The sequence below is a fragment of the Herpailurus yagouaroundi genome, unplaced genomic scaffold, assembly GCF_014898765.1.
Source record: "Herpailurus yagouaroundi ecotype Mexico unplaced genomic scaffold, PumYag 190, whole genome shotgun sequence".
Taxonomy (NCBI): domain Eukaryota; kingdom Metazoa; phylum Chordata; class Mammalia; order Carnivora; family Felidae; genus Herpailurus; species Herpailurus yagouaroundi.
The window spans coordinates 25,548,980-25,573,390 of record NW_024412421.1 but is presented as its reverse complement, the minus strand read 5'-3'; the positions used below and the strand labels follow the sequence as shown (position 1 = coordinate 25,573,390).

Sequence of the window (24,411 nt, the reverse complement as noted above, 5' to 3'; positions counted from 1 at the left end):
GGAAAGCCCAAGTCAAACTTCTGAGGACCCTCAGAACTCAACTCTGTTGAGTGGTACTGGGTGGTAATGAGAAAATTCAGAGCTTTATGGAAATAGAGAGGTATGGAAAAAGGGAAACCCATCATGATTGTTCAGTTTCTTGGTTTTCTTTTGGCTTTGGAATTGTCCTCTGGGAAATCGTCACTGGGAAGATTCCGTTTGAAAGTAACCGGTGTGAAGGCTGGCTCAGATGGGTTTGGGTTCCCCTTTCAATAGACTAGAGATTCCCATCAATGCTGTCCTGGGAGGTCCATTCTTCAAAGTGGGCATTGCCCGGACTGGTCAGTGGGTCACTGGAAGCTCTTGTTTCTTGTTTCTTCCCTAGTTCTGATGCCAGCCATTAGCATCCAGAGAGGTATGTGAGTGCCAGAGCAATTGTTTAAACCTCTCATGTCATTGTTTCCATGCCAGGCTGTGATTCTAAAATTTACCAGCTGGTATCTGTGAACCGGCACTAGGAGCCACTGGGTGATGACTGCCCTTCACAGTTGCGGGAGATCCTTGATGATTCCCAGGCACCTGAGCCCTCCAGGTGGCTCTCTCTTAATGGTGGGGTTCTTTGCGGTCTGAAGAGCATGAACCACACGTGTTATTTCACATTTGTGAAAGATTTCCTTTGTGGATCACAACCAGGGGTGGTTTTGCTTCTCAGGGGACATTTGGCAATCTCTTAAGACATTGCTGGTTTTCACAATTCGGCGGGTGGGGCATGCTACTGGCATCTAGTGGACAGATACTGCTTAGCACCCTACAGTGCACAGGAGAGCCCCCTACAACAAAGAATTAGCCAGCCAAACATCAGTGTTATTCAGAAACCCTGCCGTAAGGCCACTGCTTAGTCCAAAGTAGGTTCAGAAGGCAGATTACTTTACGCCAGCCTACATTCTTTCTCTCACTTCCCCCCCCTCTCCTTCTCTCTCTCTCTCTCTGTCTTTTTTCCTCCCTCTCTCTCTTCCTTCCTTCCTTCCTTCCATTTTCCAGTATCCCTGGGATAATTTCTCCTCCTCGGATTTTTATCTCACCGTGTTATTAGCTGCTTATCCATAGTTTCTTCACACCATCTCCGTTCCTGGGAATGTCTCCTCCCATTCTAGATCCACATCTCTCAGACCTTCCACAAAGCTCCAGACAGAGGAGAGCATCCCTGTAATGGGGAAGTGTTTCCACTAAAGTTACTACAGAGTATAAAGGGTAGTAACTGAGCAAACACTGTTCAATCCTTCCTCTTGCCCATAGAAATCGGTACAAATTCTTCAGTGGATACCCGTGGCCTTGTATATCTGACCCAAACCTAACTTCCAGTATCAGATCCCAGAGCTCTCCTACTAGAGACTGCAAACTCTGGTTACCTAAAGAGTCTAGGAGGGGAACCTAAATGTGTTAAGTTGAGCCTGGAGGGGACTTCAGCAAACAGATGAACTTTGTAAAGAAGGACAGCCTCTACTCTGCTCCAGCCTATTTTTATCACATAGGAAAGGGATTCTAATATTTCCAGAGCTTTCTGTTATGCAAAAAAAAAAAAAAAAAAAGTTGCTGAAAATTCATATTTTTCTGTAAATTTTTAATCTTTTTAAAAGTTGGCATCTATTAAAAATTATTTTAGTGTTGTAGAGGACACAGTATGTTAGCCTAAGAGCTCTCAATTTTAAACCCTGATGGACTTAGACCCGTGTCTCCTGCATGTGGCCATTTGTTCTGAATTTTTACGCTTTTGCTCATGGTGTATGCTTTACCTAGGATACACCAACACTTACCTCTGCGTGTTGTTTGCCCGGGGGGGGGGGGCCATAACTTATCCCAAGTCATTCAATAGCAAATGCGCTGGGCATTGTTCCAATCACTGAGGAGACAATAGACAAAATACATTTGGAGCTTATAGTCTAGTAATCATCTCTGAGGAATAAAATTATGGCTGAATTTTTTTTTTTTTTTTTTTTTTACTGTTTACTTATTCTTGTTTCTTTAAAAACATGGAACATATTTTTTCTATAAATAAAAAAATGGAGAAGAATAAATATGGACAGGCTGAACATTTAAAAGTATTCTTTTCTAGAGTTTATCAGGTACTACAATTTTCATCTTTAAAATCCCTTGTTGTCTTTGCTGTAGGAGGTACAATGAGAAGTCTTTCTTGTAGATTAATTATTTATACTCAGGCAGACCCACAGCAGAAGTGGATTAACTGTGAAACTTACAACACTTAGGGGCACCTGGGTGGCTCAGTCGATTAAGCCTCCGACTTTGGCTCAGGTCATGATCCCCCAGTTCATGGGTTCGAGCCCCGCATTGGGCTCTGTGCTGACAGCTCAGAGCCTAGAGCCTGCTTTGGATTCTGTGTCTCCCTCTCTCTCTCTGTCCCTGCTCCACTTGCACTCTATCTCTCTCTCTCTCAAAAATGAAATAAAACATAAAAAAAAAGAAAAGAAAAGAAAAGAAACTTACAACACTTAATCTCCTGGGTCCCTCTCTTCCACAGGACATCCTCTAAGGCCTTGTACCTAATTTTTTTCTCCAACACTATTTATGAAAATTTTCAAATACACCAAAAAATCAGTGGGGTTACACTCCAAACACCTGTGTACTCATCACCTAAATTCTACAACTAACAATGTACTATATTTATCACACACCCCTATAACCATGCCTCTTTATACCCATTAATCCATCCTTATTTTTTATACATTTAAAAGAAAATATCAGGCATCAGTACACTTCATTTTTAAACAGTTCAGCATTTCTATCATGAACTAGAGTTTAATGTTTGTTTATGCGTTTTGGGGGCAGGGGGCAGGTAAATTTTCGATGTTGTGAAATGCACAAATATTAAACATACCATGTGATGAGTTTTCACAAATGTATACACATGAGTAACTCAAACCCCATCAAGATAATAAACATTATCATCATGCCAGAAAGTTCCATTATGCCCATACAATCCACTCCTGCCCCACAATCTTGACTTTTAGCAGCATTTTTGAGGTAGAATTATCAACAATAAACTATAATACTTAAAAGTGTGTGATTTGAGGGGCGCCTGGGTGGCGCAGTCGGTTAAGCGTCCGACTTCAGCCAGGTCACGATCTCGCGGTCCGTGAGTTCGAGCCCCGCGTCAGGCTCTGGGCTGATGGCTAGGAGCCTGGAGCCTGTTTCCGATTCTGTGTCTCCCTCTCTCTCTGCCCCTCCCCCGTTCATGCTCTGTCTCTCTCTGTCCCAAAAATAAATAAACGTTGAAAAAAAAATTTAAAAAAAAAAGTGTGTGATTTGATAAGTTTTTAAAACTTTCTTTAATGTTTACTTATTTTTTAGGGAGAGACAGAGTGTGAGCAGGGGAAGAGCAGAGAGAGAAAGAGACAAGAATCCAAAGCAGGCTCTAGGCTCCAAGCTGTCAGCACAGAGTCAATGCAGGGCTTGAACCCACAAACCAGGAGATCATGACCTGAGCCAAAGTCGGAGGCTTAACCAACTGGGCCACCCAGCCCCCCCAATGTAATTTGATAAGTTTTGATGTATGTATATACCACCGCAATCAACATAATGAATATACCCATCAACTCCCAAAGCGTCCTCATGCTCCTTTGTAATCACTGCCTTCTACTCCCCTTTCCCCCTAGGCAACCACTGACCTACTCTCTGCCACTATAGATTAGTTTCCATTTTAAGATTTTATGTGCCTGAAATCATTTGGTGTGTAAAAGTTTGCTTTCTTTTACTCAATATAATTATTTGGAGATTCATCCATGTGCTTGCATGTATTGCTAATTCATTCCTTCTGACTGTTGAAAACAATTGCGTTGTATGGATTTCACATTTTTTATCCATTCACCTGTTGATGAAAATTTGAATTGTTTATTGCTTTTGGCTATGAGAAATAAGGCTGCTACGAACTTTCACGTACAAGTCTTTATTTGACCATATGCTTTCCTTTCTGTTGGGTACAAACCTAAAAACAAATTGCTGGATTATATGTGATCATAAGAGCACATTTAACTTTTTAAGAAACTGTCAAACTGTTTTCCAAAAGGGTTGTGGAATTTTCCATTCTACTATCAGTGTAGCTCCAGTTCCTCTATATCCTAGCCAACATTTGGTATGGCCAGGATTTTTAATTTTGGCAATTCTAATAATTATATAATGACGGTATGTCATTGAGCCTTTAATTTACATTCCCTTAGTGACTAGTAATGTTGAGGATCCTTTCATTTAACTTGTTGTCGATATATCTTCTTTGGCACAGTGTCTGTTCAAATCTTGTGCCCATATTTTAAATTGGGTTGTTTTGTTTTGCCAGTTATTGAGTTTTGAGGGTTCTCTATAAATGGTGGGTACAAATCCTTTATCAGATACATGTTTGCAAATTTTTTCTACCTGTATGCAGTTCATCTTTTCATTTTCCAAACAATGTCTTTTGGAGAGCGGAGTTTTAAATTTTGATGTGATCCAATTTATCAGTTTTTGCTCATATGAGTCATGCTTTTGAGGGTCATATCTAAAAAATCTTTACCTAATCCAAGGTCAGGAATATTTTCTCCTGCTCTCTTGCAGAAGTTTTATAGTTTTTAGAATTTACATTTAAGTCTATGATCTCTTTGCTACGGGAATTAGCAAAAGGACTGCAGGCCAACACTGTTCTGGTCGTCAATATTGGTAAAGGAGATTGTTCTTTTTCCCAACTTGCATTGAAGCTCTGCAGCGTATTGTAGTTTTATGGATGTGCTGCACTTTATTTTTTTTAAGTTTATTTAAGAGAGAGAGCGTGTGCAAGCATGAGCAGGGAAAGGGCAGAGAGAGGGAGAGAGAGAACCAACCCCAAGCAGGCTATGCGCTGGGCTCCATCTCACGAACAGTGAGATCATGACCTGAGTGCAAGTCAGGTGGTTAATGGACGGAGCCACCCAGGTGCCCAAGACTATAAGTTTCTGACTTGTGTCTTTATTGTTTTTCTCCTAGCTAGTCCAGCAGGTGCATCATGAATGAATATCAGAACCATTTAGAAACATTCTGTATACTTTTCACTAAATAGCTCTTTGTGTTGTCCAATTTTTTAATCACGTGATATGTCACCTATTTTTATTTAAAATTTTTTCAAAGAATTACCCAGTATTCAATAATGTGCCTATGTATTTATTAACATGGCAAGCAATTCAAAAAATATATTTTAAGATTAAAACACTATCCCATCTATATCTAAATGTATACATTTAGATAAATGAAGATTTTAAACAATGTTAATAATGATTTCTCTGGATAGAGACCATTTTTGTTTTTTGCTTCTCTGCATCCTCTAATTTTGCTCCATTGAACATGCAGGATTTATATGAGTACATACGTTTTTCATTTATGTTTGTTTACAAAAGCAAGTTTCTTTCTCCTCATATTAGCCAGGCTATACAGCTCAGTAGCAGGTCCCTTAGGCGGCAGGAAACGAAAAAAATACAAATGCTAACACTGACTTTGGTTAACAGGTTCAGAGGAGAAAATTGGATTATCCATGACTTTCAATTATTTATGCTCTCCTCTGCCACCAATTCCACTGAAAATTGACAGCTGAGTAAATAAAATTTTGGCAATGTGCAGTCTCTGCCTGAGGTTTAGATTTTTAGGTCTTCCTTCTAAAAAGTGAAATTTCGACTTTAAGCAAGATTCCTCAAAAAATGTTTGCTGTCAAATAATGTGACCATAGTCACCTAGTTACAATAGTTTGCTACTATTAGCAAGCAATTTATTGCAATGGTTTGAGATTAAAGAGATGGTGTAAGCAAGTTCTTTTTCAGGAGCTCTTCAACCTCACGAAAGGATATACATGAGCTGGGTTGTCCCACGGATCGGGCTCCAGAAAGATCCGAAGGATCTTTTTACAACTTTCTCCCGCCAGAAAGTTCAAATAAAGAGCGGGGAAACCCTTGTTGGAGTCTTCTCTTTGTGGGCTGGGCACAAGGTGACGGACGAAGATTTCTACCAATTGTACAAGGACCCCTTGCGCGTGGCGTCGCGCAGTCAGTTTACGAAGAACAAGCCAATGAAGAACCAGCCAATGAGAGTGCCGCTTTTTCAGCCCGCGGAGACCAACGGAAGAAGAAGAGAGGGTATTGGCTGCCGTCTAGGAGTGCTGTCCAATAGGAGCAGGCTGCGCCCGCAAGTCGGGCGGGCAGCTTGAGCTGCTCAGGAAGTAGATGCTGCCCCCGAGGTGTGCGAGTTCTTCCGAAGAAACGGCCGCCACCGCAGCGATTTTGCAAGCCCTGCAGTGTACCCCCCGGCCTTAGGTAAGGGGAGCACTTGCCTTTACCCAGGCCTTGGGCCCCTGGCTCCAGGATAACTTCCCGGGCTGGATCCCTGGCTGCAGGGTCTGGGGTCGCCCCCACGAGGGGAGCTGCGGGCGGGCACAGAACCTGGCAGCATAGGGAGGTTCGGTGGCTCCGGGCGGCCCCAACGGTTGGGGTTGAGGGCCCCGAACCCACGCTTTTTCTGGCTTGATCGGGGAGGTGCCGGAGGTGGGGGTGAAGGCAGGGAAGGCAGGAGAAGAGTCCGCCGCCGGCCGTTCTCCATCCGGGGTGCCGAGCCCCTAGCTCTTCATGTGCAAATAGAATTGCTTTCCCGCTGGGCGCCCGTTACTTGCGTAACTTTCAAGTTCACGGAGGAACCTGTTCTTTGGTTTTATCCAGCTTTACTTCGCAGCGACACTGTGACGTAAATACTTACAAAAAAATTTTTTTGAATGTTTATTTTTGAGAGAGAGAGAGACAGAGCATGAGCGGGGGAGGGGTAGAGAAAGAGGGAGACACAGAATCCGAAGCGGACTCCAGGCTCTGTGCAGGCACAGAGCCCGTCGGGGGGCTCGAACTCAGGAGCCGTGAGATCATGACCCGAGCCGAAGTCGGACGCTCAACCGACTGAGCCACCCAGGCGCTCAGTAAATACTATTTACTCAGTAAATCTATTTACTCAGTAAATAAATAAAAAGTAAATACTTTTATTCCCCGTTTTAGAAATGAACAAGTTGAACAGAGAGGCTAGGAAACCGGCCAAAGGTGCCACAGGTAGTATGGGGATTTGATCCAGATAGGCTACACTGCATGCCCCGGCCCCTTATCCTGTAATTGGCGGCCATCGTCCCACCTGTTACAGACTTATATCTGAGTAACAAAGTTTGGAAAGATGACAAGTGGGAAATTAACGTCTTAAGCGTCCACTTAAACGCCACACATAGAAAATGGCATTTGTATGGCATGCCGAGGTCCAGGATAAGGCAGCTCAAGGCTTGGGGTGGCTTTTTGGCTCTAGTCACTCCTGACATAGTCCTGGGCTGGAGGATGTATATTTCCCCGCAGTGGTTGGGAAGCTTTGCTCCAGACTGCCTCTAGGTGTGTGGATAATTCAGTAGGTATTTAGCACCTGCTGTGTACTTGTTGCTGCGGTGTATACCGTAATGAATCAGTTGGATTCAGCTGTCTGCTTTGCTGTTCTAATGAAAACTGGTTGCTCTTAAATGAAAACTGACATAAGGTGGGAAGAAACTTCATTTCTAATATTTAATCATACTGATATGTACGGAGAATAATAAAAAATAAAAACCTGTGCACACACCATCTGGATCTAACAAACCTTTTGCTGTAATTGCATCCTTTTCTTTTTCTTTTTTAAGAAATAAAAAAAGGTATATATATAGACACACACACACACACACACATACATACATATATAGAGTTGAAGCCCATGAGAACCTCGGAACTCTCTTCCTGAATTTGATATTTTTCATGCCCAGGTTTGTTTTGTATTACAGTTGTATAAGTCCAGATAGCAGCATGATTTTTCATGTTTTTCATTATCCTAAAAATGGCATTATAATGGATTCCTTTATAACCTGTTTTAGTTTCTTCTCCACTTTCTGAGTTCTCTTTCCAGGACTAAAGGTAATGAAATATCCTGGCTTAACATTTTTATTTTATTACTGTCTTTTTTGACCATCTTTTATTCGACTTTCTGAAAGAGTTCCTCGACTTTTTCTGATCCTTGTATTAACTATTTTATTTTGGCTGTCATCTTGCATTTTTCATTTCCCAGAGCTCTTCCTTGTTTTCCAATGTGTCCTTTTTTCCTCCCTGGCATTCTTTTCTTGTAAGTTTCAGGAGTTTTTTTTTTTTTGTTTTGTTCTTGTTTGTATATGTTTTTGGTTTTTGTTTTGTTTTTTACAGTTTCTTGCATTAATTTCCTTTCTTCCCTCCAAGTTTTTTCTGTTTGTCTGCTCTGGTCTCTCCCTCATTTTGGAGGCTTTACTCAAAATGTCAGTTGGTCCTTGGCTATTAGTTCCTTTTTAAGGAGAGCCCCTGCCCTCCCCCTTAAGGCTGTTTGGAAGCTTTATATGAGTGGCTGAACCCTGTCAAGCTATCAGGTAGTAGGCTTTTACTGTTAGATAGAGGGACAGAGCCTCGCCCATTTTCTTGGGGATTCACAACTGTCAATATTTTTAGGTTTTTTTTTTGTTTTTGTTTTTTTTCTAGAGAAGAGTCCTCTAATTTCCTGCTTTAAGCAGAGGACGTATATAAACCAGAATATTGTGTCCCAGATTTGTGCAGGGGGAAAAAGTGAGAAGAGTTGGGAGAGTCTCACACTGTTCAGTTTGTAGACTTGCACTTAACTGCCTATTTTCACTGCTTTGCTGTCACCCGTGCTGGTCTTAAGCCTGTCTGGTACAAGCCTCCAGCTTCCTACAGCAGAGGTGGAGGAGGTGTGTGTTTGGCTGGCTTTTGTTCGTTTGAGACAGGCTTTCAACCAGTCCTGTTCTTCAGCTCCACGTTCAACACTGTCCTCTGTGTTGCCTGGTTTCTGCAGTCCCCTCGGTGGGAGTCCGCTTGCTTCTCTGTAGCACACAGTAACCCCCTCTTTGCAGTCACTTGGGCTTCATCTAACTTCAGCTCTACTAAGAAGTTACCAGTTCTAGCAAAAATTGCATTGTCTCGTGCCCTGTTTGAATTTGCTTTGTCTTTGTGATTTATCCTTTATCCTTTCTCTAATGCAGTTGGGGGGAGTTGTCATGTTAATGGGTTTTCAGGAATGACTAGAAAAAGAAAGATACGTGTGATTCATCCACCATGTGTATTGTATTCCATCATCTTACTCGGCCCACCCCAGTGTGGCCTCGGGCCCCCTCGCTGTGCGGAAACTGCTCTTTTCTAGGTTATGTGTCCTCGCTACATTGTTAAATCTAGTGACCATTCTTCTGCGCTAGACACACTTGACCATTCCCTCCTTGAAACATTCTTCCAAGACCAAGACGCCATGCTCTACCAGGTTTTCTCCTTCACACCCTTTGTTCTGGGCTCTTGCCTGTAACTTATCCTTTTAATGTTAACCTCTCGGTTTTGAATCCTTGGCCCACTTTTCTTCTCTCCCTTGCCTTCTTAGGTAGTTTAATCTATGATTTTAAGTGGCATGTCTATGCTGACAGTTCTTATAGCTGTCTACTACTTTCCATCTCCACTGCTACCACTCTTGCCCAGGCTTCTGGACCACTAGTATGCACTCCCACAAGTAATCTGTAAACGGCTTAGCTTACTTGCAATCTTGCTCCCCCTACAGTCCATTCCTAACATAGAAGAAACTCCTGGGGCACCCGGGTGACTCTTGAGTCTTGATTTCAGCTCAGGTCATGTTCCCAGGGATGTGAGATCAAGCCCCGTGTCGGGCTCCATACTGACCGTAGAGCCTGCTTGATATTCTCTCTCTCTCCCGCTCTGCCCTGGTAGTGCACGCGCGCGCGCTCTCTCTCTCTCAAATAAAGAAAAAGAAAGAAAGAAAAGAAACTCCTTACCAAACCTTTTAGTGCTAGTGTTTGGCCTCATCAACCTCATCCCATACTTGGACTCTTCATTACTGTGTTCATTACATCTGCCTGGTTTCTGTTTTACCAAACCCATGCTCATCAGGGAGCTGTGTACTGATTTCCTTCTGAAACTCTTCTTTGGCTCTTCCTATGGCCAGCTTCTTTTAGTCCTTCATGCCTGGGCTCAATTTTCAGTCTTTCTGAAAGAGCGTCTAAAATGGTAATCCGCGACTCCTCCCAAAACCAAATATCACCATGTATAATTTCCACATTTATTTGATTATTCTTGCGTTTGGTAGAATGTAAACTCTGTGACAGAATTTTATCCTTTACACAGTTTTATCCTGTCATTGCCTCTGTGGGGGATCTGACTACTTAACAGGTGCTTAATATTTCTTGAATGGATTAACATAGTGGAATTAGAGACAAGAACCAAATAAGGAAAGGGACATGACAGGCACTGAATAAATATTTGTTAAATGGGCTAACAAATGGCATTAGAGAGGGGAAACAAAAATAATGACAAGGATGAAGTAAATCAGGTTTGCTCAGCCTTTTTTGGAAAAATTAGGTAAATTTCTGTTTTGAGTTAGTATTGAGTTAATTTTGCAAGTGTAAAAATGTCCTTTTTCTGTTTATCCTTTGTAACTTGGTGCTGTGAAAGATGAATATTGCCCACTAAAATCAGATGTAGCGTTCTATGCATTTGTTTTGGTAAATCTCTGTATTCAGGTCATGACAACTGCAGGAGGTCTGGGAAATTACTTTCAGATACAGTAGTTCAACCTTCTTATTTCCTAGATGTTTCTGCTTTAGAAGATAGTACTGTGATCACATGCCTTCACTTTTGTAAAGGGTAAGCCGGAAAGCTAGTTTTATAAGTACTTGTTACGGAGGGAAAAAGTTGATGGCCGAACCCTTCTGACCTAAAATAAGTAACTAAAATCTCTTGAAGATTTTCAGTTTTGCCGAGAATGATCTTAAACAGAACATCTAGAAGACTTAGATGTGATTATATCGGCTACCTGGCATGTTTTCTCTCCTTTGCTGATACTTTTTACCAACATTACTTCCCCAGTGATGGCTCATGAAGAAATGGAGTATAGTCTTGAGATGCAGTTAGAGCATCATGCTGCAGAACAGCCCGCCCCTGCCGAAGTGGCCGGCAGCCAGGAGGGACCGTCCCCGCTCCAGCCTCTACCTGCCGAAGTGGCCGGCAGCCACGGGGGGCCGCCCCCGCTCCAGCCTGCTCCGCGGGTGTCTGCTGACCCGACGGAGGAAGTGGAGCGGTTGGGAGAAGATGGTGTGGAGGATGTTCATCTGGGAGCTTCGGAGGAGCGCGGGCAGGGACCTGGTGTTAACCGCCCCGTCCAAGTGTCGTCACTGGAGTCAATGAACAGCTTCCTCAGCGGGCTGCAGAGGCTTCACGGCATGCTGGAGTTCCTGAGGCCCCCTTCAGACAACAGCGTGGGGCCAGTGAGGGCCAGGAGGACGAGGGGGTCTGCCTCCCGCAGGTCAAGACCCGGAGCGTCTCAGAGGACCGACCGTGCCAGGTAAAAACTCGTGTCCGTCTCGGGATCGGTGCCGCCCTGGGAGTTGCCAACGCCGGTTCTGGCCCTAGTGCGCCGAGGGCTGCCACTGTGACTTTTGGCAAGTCAGGTGGCCTTGCTGAACCCCCGTTTCCTCGGGAGTTAGATGAAAATGAAAGCGCTTGCCTTATTCACTTCACAGAGTAACCGAGAGACTCAGTTACACTGAGGTGCTTTGGAAAGTAGGTGCTGGTTCGTTGGCAGCGGCTTCTGGAGAAGTAAGTGGCTCTTCCTCAGATCTCTGGCATGTCGCAGAAGTACTTTTTTAAGTCCTGAGTCCACACTTCGGCTACCCAGGATCCGTTGTTCATTGGCATTCTGTGTAACGGGGTAGTAGACTTTGGAAGACAGGCGGGCTGGATTCAGAGAAGCCTTGTGAAAAGTACGCTGTCAATAAAGTTAGAGCTTATCTCGCTAAGTGGGGAAACATTCCACCCCTCCTCACCCGAGAGTGTGTTGCGGAGTTGAAAGTAATTTTCTTTTATAGTTTTTGGGTTGAACTTGCCTCTTGAAGACCTTAGCTGTCAGGTCCTGACGGGGTCGTTATGAAAAGTAACCGGTGTCTATGCCTTGTCTGTTTTTTAACTTCTCCTTTATTTGAAACCCTTTATTTCACGTAGATTGAATTTAAGATCTTTATTTTATATGTGAGGGAAACTTGGACCCTGAGAAAGTGTTTTGTTCAGGGTCTCATAGCCACTGCAGGGATGGAGTTGAGCTGGTATTGGAACCCTGATCTCACTTGTTTTCTGTACAGACAGACGACAGAGGAAGCTTCGGTCAGATCCGTGTGTTTTCCTTACATTATGGAAATGAAGAGATGATACTAACAAGCAGTAACTAGGCCACCTGTTCACTGTGTTTTACAAATGAGGAAGCTGATGGAATCATTTGTGTTTTGGCTGTGGTACCTCTGGAATTGGGATTGCGCCTTCTGATCCTGGATTCGGCATCCTTTGCCTGGGTTCTGGCGATTACTGTTTGGGGCAGGGGGAGGGTGCTCTGTTACAGCTGGTCCAGTCTCTGGAGCCTGGTCTTTTCTGGATGTGAACCATCAGGGTTGATGTGCTTCGTCTTGTGTCGACAAGAGTTTCACACGCATGCTACTGTTTAAGGTGCCATTCTGATTGTGAAGGCAGAATAAGATTTCGTATGTTTGTGTCATAGGGGAGGCACCTTGCAGTGCTGTTTGGGGAGCCTTTCAAAGTAAGTGGGCTGAGAGTTGAGAGTGGTGTCCCTAGGAACTGGCTGACTGCCAGGAGGCCTCACAGTATTCCTCAGCCTTGGATGTTCATATACTCTCTTGGGGGAGGGGAGTTGGGGGCAGAGTTGATTGCTCTTGGTGGGGTACACTTACCAGCTCACAGGAGAGTGATGCTTATAAACCAGATGCCAATTTACAGAGACAAATGGAAATACCACGGAGACCAGATTCTCTTGCTGGCACCGTTAGCATAATTCTCCTAAAAGGTATTTATACACAGAAGCTAAACTTTGATCAGAAAATTGCTTCTGTGCTCAGAAACTGGGTTACAGAATCTAGATATTGAAGGATGTTAGTTGAGCTCTTTGACAACTGTATGTTTGTACAAAGCGAATAAATCTAAGGGGCCAGGGACTGTGCAGTTACGTGGAGAGAACATGGATTCTGTAGCCACGTAAATGTGGTATTGAAACTTCTTCCCCCTGAATATTGTGTGGTAAGTAAATGCCACACTAAATTCACATAAAAATATGAGCTTTTCCAGGACCAATTGCTTATTTTACCTTCTGAATTTCTTTTTATTATTTTTTTATACCTCCTGAAGTCTTTTTTTTTTTTTTTAATTTTTTTTTAACGTTTATTTATTTTTGAGACAGAGAGAGACAGAGCATGAACAGGGGAGGATCAGAGAGAGAGAGACACAGAATCTGAAACAGGCTCCAGGCTCTGAGCGGTCAGCACAGAGCCCAACGCGGGGCTCGAACTCACGGACGGCGAGATCATGACCCGAGCCGAAGTCGGACGCTTAACTGACTGAGCCCCCCAGGCACCCCTATACCTTCTGAATTCTTAACATGAATTTCTCACTATGGTGTTTGGCATTTACTCCCCTGATAGACCATTTCTGGGCCAGGTGCTGACAGCCTGGGCCAGGGTGAGCAGCTGTGCCTCAGACTCCACCGAGAAGCCAGAGTCGGAGAAAAGTGAGTAATGAGGTATTTTTCCTAACAGGCTTCTCAGCCAAGATCACAAACTCCTTTCCCGTTTCTTTGTTTGAGGCTGCTTGATTCTGATTCTGGCTGTCAGCATCATCACTCATTCATCAAATATTTCTGACATTCCACTCTGGGAGAGACTGAACTTTGCCTTGGAGATACATTGTGAGCAGGACAGATCAGGGTACCTGTTTTCATGGAGCTTATGGAATCTGGGACTATAGAGGCTAGGCAAGGGGCAAGAACTAACACTGGTTTTTAATTCAGAGATAATAAGTGGAGGGAAAGAGGATTTCTTGGGTTTCAAGGTTGTACTCCCAAAGACACCTTAGCACTTCCTCATGACGATAGTCCCCTTTCCTGTGTCCCTGTCTGACTTTGGAAATGCCTTTTACTATCTTAATGTTAATGAGTGTTTTTTAATCACTTGATTTTTTTACCAGTTTCTATGCAGGAATGCTCAGTGTGCATGCCCAGTAGCCCCTCAGCCTCACTTTAATGTGGATTTCATTTGATTAAAATGTACTCAAGAAATACTGTTCTTATGTGCTGGTCTCGTGGTAGCTAAAGCTGCTGTTCACACACAGTTCCCAAAAATAAGTTGATAAAGTTGCTTATTAGTATTTTTTAAAAAGAAAACCTGAGTGACCTCAGTAAAAATGGCCGGACCTCTGAAACAGTTGGCAAAATTTAGCAGAATCAACTTGCAGGATGCTGGAAATTAAACAGATACTTACACCATTTTCAGGGAGCGAATATTAAAAACCAAACCAAACCAAACAGCTGATGTCAGTAGAACAGTAAGCTTCGTGACATTCCTTGTTCCCAGATCCCTCTTCGGCTTAGTGTAACCATGAAAAGCCACTGCCTGCGATCACGGTGAAAACGTGAGGGAGTAGAATGGAATGGGAGCTCCTTCAGAGCCTCATTCCCAGAGAATTCCCTTTCTTTGTCCTGTTTGGTGGTTTCCTAGAAGATCTCACCTGCAGGCTATTCCTGATTTAGCACTTAGGCCCAGTCTAAAAAGCCTACAAGCCTTTTCCCCAGAGGCTGCCTGAGGTGGTGCATAACGACTGGGGCAAACTAAACTAACCAAAAAGCTTAAAAGGAAAAGCTAAGGAATGAGATCTTCGTAGGGGTTTTGAAAAGCTCTGACATATTCTTAGAAATCTAGAAGGCCACACATATGCCAAGGGCTGTGTACAACTGTGCCCGCGCCCAGGAAAGACCTAAGAAGGCACTAATTCCTCAACTCTTATTGGCGTTGAGGCTCTGCACAAGCAGGAAGAATTGTCACCTGCCTGGCTGATTACTGAAGGTGTGCCCCAGTATGCACACACAGTCATACACTCAGCGAAGACCAGGAGACTTATTGGCTCCTCAAACTCTTGAACCCTGAGATAATGACCTGAGCTGAAATCAAGAGTTGGATGTTCACCAGACTAAGCCACCCAGGTGTCCCAAGATTTTTAAAAATTTTTAGTAATTTCTGCACCTAACACGGGGCTTGAATCCACAACCCCAACATCAAGAGTCACACGCTTCACCGACTAGCCAGCCAGGCACCCCTAAACTTTTCTATTAGAATTTGGAATAGACATTTCTATATGAACAAAAAAGACATAGTCATATAGAAAAGAGCAAAGCAGGGGTGCCTCTCAGTTTCAGCCTGTGGCTCTTGATCTCACAGTTGTGAGTTTGAGCCCCATGTTAGGTGTAGAGTTTGCTTAAAAATAAGAGAAATCTTAAAGAAAGAAAGAAAACAGCAAAACAGTAGATATAAATCCTGCCTTAAATGCAGTTGTATTAAACACAAATCAAAAGGTACAGATCAGCAGCATTGAGTTTTGTTTTTTTTTTTTTAATCCAACTGTATTCTGTCTACGAGACAGTTTAGATTCAAAGATATTAGTAGGTTGAGAGTAAAAGGATGGACCAAAATAACATTATGCAAACAGTAACCGTAAGAGAGTAGGAGTTAATGTACTAATATCAGATGAAATAGACCTTAAGACCAAGATTGTTATAAGAGTCGGGATGCCTGGGTGACTCAGTCGGTTAAGCGTCCAACCTCAGTTTGGGTCAAGATCTCAAGGTTCGTGCATTCAAGACACGCATTGGACTCTGTGCTTGTGGTGTGGAGCCTGCTTGGGATTCTCTCTCTTTCTCCCTTTCTCTCCCGGCCCCTCCCCACCTTGTGCTTATGCTCTTCCCTCTCAAAATGAATAAACTTTAAAAAAAATTTTTTTTAAAGATTGTTGTAAGAGTCAAGAATGACATTTTATAATGATAAAAGGGCCAATCCATCTAGAAGATATAACAATTATAAACCTATATGCCCCTGTAACAGTGCCCATGTAACAGTACATGAAGCAAAAACTGTCATAATTGGTGGTAGAAATCTACAATTCACCGGTAATAATAGGAGATGTCAGTACACTTTTGATAATGAGTTTAACAACTAGGCAGAAAGTCAACAAGGAGCCGGAAAACTTGAACAATACTGTAACCCTACTAGATCTAATAGAAAATTCCACTTAATAGCAGAGTATCCCTATTTCTCAAGTGCACACGGAGCATTTTCCAGGACAGATCATATGTTAGGGCATAAAACAAGACCAATAAATTTAAAGGATTGAAATCATATAAAATATGTTCTCTGAACACAACAGAATGAAGCTGGACATCAGTAACAAAGAATTTGGGGCATTTCACAAGTATGCAGAAATTACACAACTCCTAAATAACCAAGAGTTCAAAGAAGAAATCCCAAGAAAAATTAGGAAATACTTTGAGATGAATGAAAAGAAAAACCTAGTATACCAAAACTTTTAGGATGCAGCTAAAGCAGTGCTTAGAAGGAAATGTATAGCTGTTAAATGCCATGCTAAGAAAGGATAAAGTACTCAACCTAGCTTAAGGAACTAGAAAAAGAAAAGCAAACAAAATAAAAAATCCAGAATTCAAAGCAAGCAAGCAGAAAGAAGGAAATAATGACCATTAGAGCAGATATGAATGAAATAGACTTCATAGAAATAGAAAACCAAGAGTGAAAACCAGCTAATCCAAAAGTTGGTTTTCTGAAAAATCAACAAAATTGACAAACTTCTAGGTAGACTGATCAAGAAAGAGAGAAGACCCAGAGTAATCAGGAGTGAAAGAACATCACTATCACTCTTACAGAAGAAAGCAATTTTATAAGGGAATACTGTGAACATTTTTGTTTTTGTTTTGGGATTTTTTTTGGTGTTTTAGAGAGCAGGGGACAGGGGCAAAGGAAGAGAGACAGAATCCCAAGCAGCCTCCACACCTGGCACAGAGCCCCATGTGGGGCTCAATCCTGTGACCCTGGGATTGTGACCTGAGCCAAAATCAAGAGTCGGATGCCCCACTGACTGAGCCACCCAAGCATCCCTGTGAACAGTGTTATACCAAGAAATTAGATAATTTAGGTGAAATTGACAAACTTCTAAGAAGACATGTTTATCAGTATTCTTTCAAGAAGAGAAAGAAAATCTGAATAGATGATTAACAAATAAAGGGATTGAATTAGTAATTTAAAAACAAAATTCACACAGAACAGCCCAGAAGTAAGTGGCTTCCCTGGTGAAGTCTACCAGATGTTTAAAGGGGAAATCAATAGGCAGTTGATGAGGAATCCCAGACACCCTCTGGACTTTCCTTTTTTCAGACGATTGGGAAGATGGCAGACATTCTGACTGAGCATGCCTACCAAAAGCAGCCAATTATCTTTCAAAATAAGAAGAGGGTTCTGCTAGGGGCACCTGGGTGGCTCAGTCAGTTGAGCGTTTGGCTTGATTTTGGCTCAGGTCGTGATCTCATGGATTGTGGGATCGAGCACATTGGGCTTTGTGCTGACAATGTGGAGCCTACTTAGGATTCTCTCTGTCTCTCTGCCCCTCTCCTGCTCGCGCACACTCACTCGCTCGCTCTCTCTCTCTCTCTCAATAAACATTAAAAAACAAGCAAAAAATGAGGGGTTTGTTTGGAGAAACCAGCAAGGAGAAGCTCCTGTGATACTACAAAAACATTGCGCTGGGCTTCCAGATGCCCAAGGAGGCCATTGAGTGCACCTGTAGTGGCAAGAAATGCCCCTTTACTCATAAGGTCTCCATCCGAGGGCAGATTCTGTCTGGTCTGGTGACGAAGGTAAAGATGAAAAGAACCATTGTCATCCACTGAGCCTACTTCCACTACCTCCAAAGATACAACTGCTTTGAAAAACGCCACCAGAGCTTGTCTGTGCACCTGTACCCCTGCTTCGGGGATGTCTAGACTGGCAACATTGTAACAGTGGACGAGTGCTAGCCATTGAGCAAGTCTGTGTGCTTCCCTGAGCTCAAAGTCACCAAGGCTGCTGGTACCAAGAAGCAATTCCAAACATGCTGAGACTAAACATCTGCCCATACACCTAAAGAAAATAAAGTTATTTTCCCAGTTAAAAGAAAAAATGAAATAACACCAATACTTAACAAACTTTTCAAAAAAATGGAAGCTGGGGGAATACTTCCTGATTCTTTGAGGTCAGTATTATTCCAATACCAAAAACATATAAAGGCATCACAAGAAAACTATAGACCAATATTGTTTATTGGTAATTTATGAATGTAGATACAACGTTTCTCAACAAAATACTAGCAAACTGAATCCAACAACATATAAAAAAGATGATACACTAAAACCAAACAGGATTTGTTCTAGGAAAGCAAGGCTGATTCAACATATAAAAAAATAGGGTCTCTGGGTGGCTCAGTCGGTAAAGTGTCCGACTTCAGCTCGGGTCATGATCTCACAGTTTGTGGGTTCAGGCCCCGCGTCGTGCTCTGTGCTGACAGCTCAGAGCCTGGAGCCTGCTTTGAATTCTGTGTCTCCCCCTCTCTCTGCCCCTCCCCTGCTCATGCTGTGTCTCTGTCTCTCAATAATAAATAAACGTTAAAAAAAAAATAAAAAATAGTGAGATACTATATTAATACAATAAAGGGGGAAAAACATGAACATCTTAATAGATGAAGAAGCATTTGACAAAACTCTTTAATGATGAACAGACTAGCAGTGGAAGGGAACTTCCTCAACCTGATAAAGACCATGAATAAAAAAACCCTCATCTAACTTACTAACTTACTAAAGACTGAAAGCTTTACTCCTAAGGTCAGGAACAAGAATTTGCCAATTCTGTTTGCCGCTGTACTGGAGGTTCTCGCCAGAGCAATTAGACAAAAAAAAAAAAAAAAAAAAAAAAAGAAAGAAATAAAAGGCATTCCAATTAGAAAGGGTGAAATCAAACTATAGCTATTCACAGGTGACGTGGTCCTTGTATATATCATGAAGTCATGAAAGAGACCAGACCCCAAAGGCCATATATATTATGATTGTACCGTATGAAATGTCCAGAATAGGCAAGTCTACAGAGACCGAAATTAAATTAGTGATTGCTAGAGGTTGCAGAAAGGGGAGAAGAAGGAAGGACTGGTTATATGTGTACAGGGTTCCTTTTAGGTATGGCGAAAATGTTTTGGAAGAAGATAATGGTGATGGTTATCTAACCTGTAGTTATGCTGAAAACCACTGAATTGGTGTACTTTTTTTAAATTCGTATTTTTTATTTTTGAGCAAGAGAGCGCAAGCAGGGAAGGGGCAGAGAGAGAGGAAGACAGAGGATTTGAAGCAGGCTCCACACTGACAGCAGAGAGCCCCATGTGGGGCTCAAACCTACAAACTGCAAGATCGTGGCCTGAGCTGAAGTCGGACGCTTAACCGACTGAGCCACCCAGGGGCCGTGAACGGCACACTTTTAAATTGTGAGTCAAAAAGGATTCACAATTGCTACTTCTCATTTCAATTTATTCACATTTCTTTCTTTTTTTTTTTTTTACAAAGGTGTATCTTCTGTTGAATTAGATACCAAATATTTATTTTGTTCCATTCTATCATCATTTTTAATAGAACACCCTAGTTTGCCATAAATTGTAGCTGAACTAGAAGAAATCAATTTTTTTCTGAGTGAGCAGTCTCCAACAATGTTTCTGGGTAATAATGTATCTTAATGTTATAAAGACAGTTATTAAAACTTAAAAGTAGATTACCTTTCAGTAATACTTTATAATTATCACCTAGAGGAAGTACAGAACACCTTTCTGATTTTTACTATCGAATGTCATTCTGTGCTGTAAGTAGGGTGTGGTTTGATAGGTGGGTTGTGAACGAAACTACAGCACAGTAATGGGTATGGTTAAAATTCAGCCAGCCAGAATAGGGTTAATTCTGCTTCCTGCTCTTCTCATCTTGAGTTAATTTTTGATATCATGCCGACATTTGATCCATAGCTGACATTATTTAAACTTAAAAAGAAAAATAATGTTTTAAAATAAGAGGTAAAACCATGATGACTGAAGCAGGACTTCACATTCTACCCCGAAGGACCTTGGTCTGTGTTGTTGCAGGAATTCCCTTGGGGCCATTTTTGATCAGCAGAGCCCTTTTTCTTCTTTCCCGCTCTCTTTCAACCCCTAATATCAGGAGACAGATTGCTGAGTTGTGTCCTTTAAAAGACACTGACACACGGCCAAAGGCCAGTAAAGTAGAATTTGGTTTTAGCAAGAGTCAACCTCCAGTGTGGCTAATGTAATAATTGAGTGGAAAAGAGAATATCCGGGCCAGCCAACATCTGCCTAAAACTGCTATTTGTGCTTCAGTGTTCAAAGGCACGTTTAACTGCCTGGAGATGGGTTGAAATGACCAGGATTTACTCTCCGATTACTGTGGCTCTTTCTTGTGTTGATGGTCCATGGTACTGTAATTCTGTTGTCTTTTTGCTTGCGTAGGTCCAGAGCACCATTGGATGCTTACTTTCAAGTGAGCCGGACCCAGCCTCAGTTGCCAGCCACGTCTCATGGTTCAGAGACCAGGAATCCTGTCTCTGAGGACTTGCAGGTCTCCAGTAGTTCTGATTCCGACAGCTCCACAGAGTATGAGGAGGTTGTTGTCCAGGGAGAGGAACCTAGAGCCGTTGTTATAGAAGGTGAGTATGTCGCTCAGTTTTGGATTCACAGGGCTAATACCCAGAAAGCTAGAAAGTCTAGACTTGTGATGTGATACTTTCCCTTTTGCCCCCAGATGTCAGTAGATTCCTGCTTCATACAGTACAAAGCTTTCACTGGCCATGATTCCATATAGAGGATTTGATCTGTCTTGAAATTTAATGTGATCTGTGACCCAGTCAGTTGGTCACTTTGTGATGGCATTTTATATTCTCTTTCATCTTCTTTGACATCTTATAAGGTAGTAGGTTCTTTATTTAAAGAAAAGCGTTGTAAATTTGGTACCCTGTCTAGTCGGCCAGTTTTTAAGTCCTACTATAATGCCACGTATTATGCAAGTAGAGCTATGTTTAACAGTAGTGGGCAGAGACCCTGGAGCATATGTCCTGCTTACCCTCTGATACCCCAGATTATGGTCTTTTCCCACTAAAGGGACCCAGGACTTCTTGGAGAAGTGGCTTTCCAAGACTGGGATAGGAAATATACAAAATGAGCCTAGGGCGTTTGTGCTAGAAAGCAAGGGAGCCATCTCTCAGAGAGTCATCAGGTCAGTAGGCGTAGGAGCAACTTTAAAGGGGCTCCTAAGTGGCCTCAAGATGGGACAGTTTGAGCATCAAAACGAATAATGGGTGTATTCTTGGAGTATGGATTGAGATATAGGTTGAAATACATCAAATCTGTGAAAAATCCTAATTCATCATTATGTGCTTTTTTAAAAGCTCACTTATCAGCATCCTAAGTTATTAGAGCCCTGACGCATTACTCTGAAAACTGGTAAATAAAGGATTACGCATTTATCCTGTTTTCCCTGGGTGAACTGTATTCGGGAAAACCAAATATTGGCTGATGAAGGAGGTTTTGTTTGTTTGTTAAGAGTATTTAAGGTTCACAACAAAATTGAGAGGACAGCGTGGAGATTTCCACACACTCCTGTCCTCACACGTGCACAGCCTCCCTGTTAGCACCGCTCACCAGAATGGTGCATCTAATCCGTGGCATGTTCACTCCAAGTCCGTGCTTTACCTTGGGGTTCACCTCAGGTTTTCCATTCTGTGGGTTTTGACAAATGTGTAATGACATCCCCATCATTATACAGGGTACTCTTACTGCCCTAAAAATTCTCTTTGCCTCTTCATTTCTCCCACCTACCCCCAAGGAAGTTCTTTGAAATAGAAAAACTCCAGCTAATATTGGAGCAGAGATGACAGGAAAAAGTCATAATTGTGTGACTCCTCATGGAATTCTGTATCTAGGCAAAGATCAGCAGTGGATCCTAAAACCATTAGGTTGAAAGGTTGATGGGATTCCTTTCAATGGAGGAAGCAAGCTGACACCACCAGACCAGAATGTGCATTTTGATGTGTTGCAATCAGAAATCTCCATAGAGGGGCGCCTGGCTGGCTGAGTCAGCAGAGCAAGCGACTCTTGGTCTCAGGGTTGTAAGTTCAAGCCCATGATGTGTGTAGAGATTAGTTAAAAATAAAATTAAAAAAAGAAAGAAACATCCATAGCACTTAGGAAATACTGTTCCTGCCCCCCAAATCCCTGAGTCTGCTTAAGACTCTAGATATAATAACCAGGTTGCCCAGTTTGCAGTAAGTAGAAGAACAAGGTAAATAATACCAGAGATGCAACCATTTAAATCTAAAATGTGTTCCATTGGAACATCTAGAAAAAAGATCTAAACATACATGAAGTTCTAGTGTATTGGAAAGAGAATATTTCAAATAGTGGGGAAAAGACAGACTTTTAAATTAATATTGTAAAAACTGGATTGCTAACTGGAAAACAAACTGGATTCATTGCTCACACTATAAAATTAAGAAATAAGTGAATCAGAGACCTAGTGTAAAAAAAGAAACCATTCTATTATTAGAATAATAGATGTGATAAAACCCAGAAGTAGGGAGCACTTTGAAGTCTAGAGGCAGTACAGTAAAATTACAAAAAAAAAACAACTTTGGTCGGTGTGGGGGAGGGGGTGCTGGGTGGCTCAGTCAGCGGAGCGTCTGACTTTGGCTCAGGTCGTGATTTCACAGTTCGTGGGTTTGAGCCCCGTGTCGGGCTCTTGTGCTGACAGCTCACAGCCTGGAGCCTGCTTTCGATTCTGTGTCTCCCTCTCTCTCTGCCCCTCCCCTGCTTGCATTTTGTCTCTGTCTCTGAAAGATGAACAAATGTTAAAAAATTAAAAAAAAGAAGAAGCATACAACCAAAGAAGTATTCTTGTTGCCCCTCTTCTTGCCAGAAAACAGAATTGAATCCACTGAAGCCCTTAGGTTTAACTGCCAGTTTATAGGAAATATCGGTGATAGAGCAAATAGTTAAGCAATACCACAAGGAAGCAGTCAGTCAAATCTGGGATTAGAGTGTTTCATAAGACAAATGACCAGATATCTTCCAACAAATCAGTGACAGGGAAGGGATAAAAATGAAGAATTGTTAGAGTGAAAAAAACGTCACATATGTAACAGTCAAACTCGTTGTGGACGCCTTGCTTAGATTCTGATAGCAATAAATGTAGTGTAATGAGTAACTTGAAAACAACTGGGAAATTTTGAATATGAACTGGGTGTTAGTATTAAGAGATTATTAGTTTTGTTAGGCGTGATAAGGATAGTGTTGATGTAAAAAGAAGTCTTTATCAGTATTACAAAAGTTTTTATAAGTGAAATGACATTTTAGAGTTTGTTGTTAAGCTTTGTAAAAGAAAATAATGGGGTTGGGGGGGCTTAGTTGGGAAAAGATTGGCAACAAGATCGATTTTTTTTTTTTTTAATTGGGTGATGTGTACTTACATGTTATTTATACTGTTCAGTCTAGTTTTATGCATATTTGAAAATATCCAAAATAAGTTAAAAAATAAATTCACTGTTACAACTTAGGAAACTTAAAACAATACTACCAATTAGAAATGGAAAGCTGTGATACGCTAGGCTCTCCTGCTAGACTCTCATTCCTGACTTCTGTCTTCTTTTGTGCGTTACTAATCTTATCATTTCTGGAAATGACTTGGCAGACCAAGTAGGAGGTACCTCAGCAGAACAAGAAGTTACAAGTATCCGTGAAGGAGAGACCCTTCCCAAACAGGTAATATGAGCATCCTCTTAAATGAAGTGGTGATTTGCATTTAAAGAAGAGGCTGCAGGCTAAAGTGGAAAGTTTGCAGGCTTTGTAGGTGGGAGGTCAGCGTGTGGGTCCAGTCCACTTATTTATGTAGCCGCTTCCTCATAGGTTTAAAAAAGCAGGGGTAGGGGCACCTGGGTGGCTCAGGTGTTAGACGTCCTACTTGGACGTCATGATCTGAGGTCATGATCTCACAGCTCATGGTTTCCAGTCCTACATCAGGCTCTGCGCTGACAGCTCAGAGCCTGGAGACTGCTTTGGATTTATGTCTCCCTCTCTCTCTGCCCCTCCTCCACTCGTGCTCTGTCTCTCTGTTTCTCTCTCAAAAATAAATAAATATTAAAAAATAAAAAGTAGGGGTAGATGTGAGGATAACTTGTCCTACCTACCTAACAAGGTTAAGTTTTGATTATACCTTTTATCAGTACATAAAGTTGACTCTCATGAATCACTGCATAGTGTCCCATCTATAAATAAATTTTTGGTCAACTCTTTTGTCACATACACTATACTTGTTTCTTCTTTCTCTTGCTCTCCCTTTCCTTCCTTCCTTCCTTCCTTCCTTCCTTCCTTCCTTCCTTCCTTC

At 42.1% G+C, this 24,411-nt stretch overlaps 1 protein-coding gene across 1 annotated transcript in view; it reads left to right on the top strand.

Annotated features, from left to right (window-relative positions):
- Nucleotides 1-6,171: 6,171 nt before the first annotated feature.
- RFWD3 (ring finger and WD repeat domain 3) overlaps nucleotides 6,172-24,411 on the top strand; it is a 43,563-nt gene continuing 25,323 nt past the window's right edge. Inside the window, exons 1-4 of the mRNA XM_040443128.1 lie at nucleotides 6,172-6,299; nucleotides 10,935-11,409; nucleotides 20,487-20,683; nucleotides 23,719-23,789. Coding sequence (XP_040299062.1) covers nucleotides 10,937-11,409; nucleotides 20,487-20,683; nucleotides 23,719-23,789 — 741 coding nt within the window. The 5' untranslated portion in view covers nucleotides 6,172-6,299; nucleotides 10,935-10,936. The remainder of the gene's footprint in view (nucleotides 6,300-10,934; nucleotides 11,410-20,486; nucleotides 20,684-23,718; nucleotides 23,790-24,411) is intronic.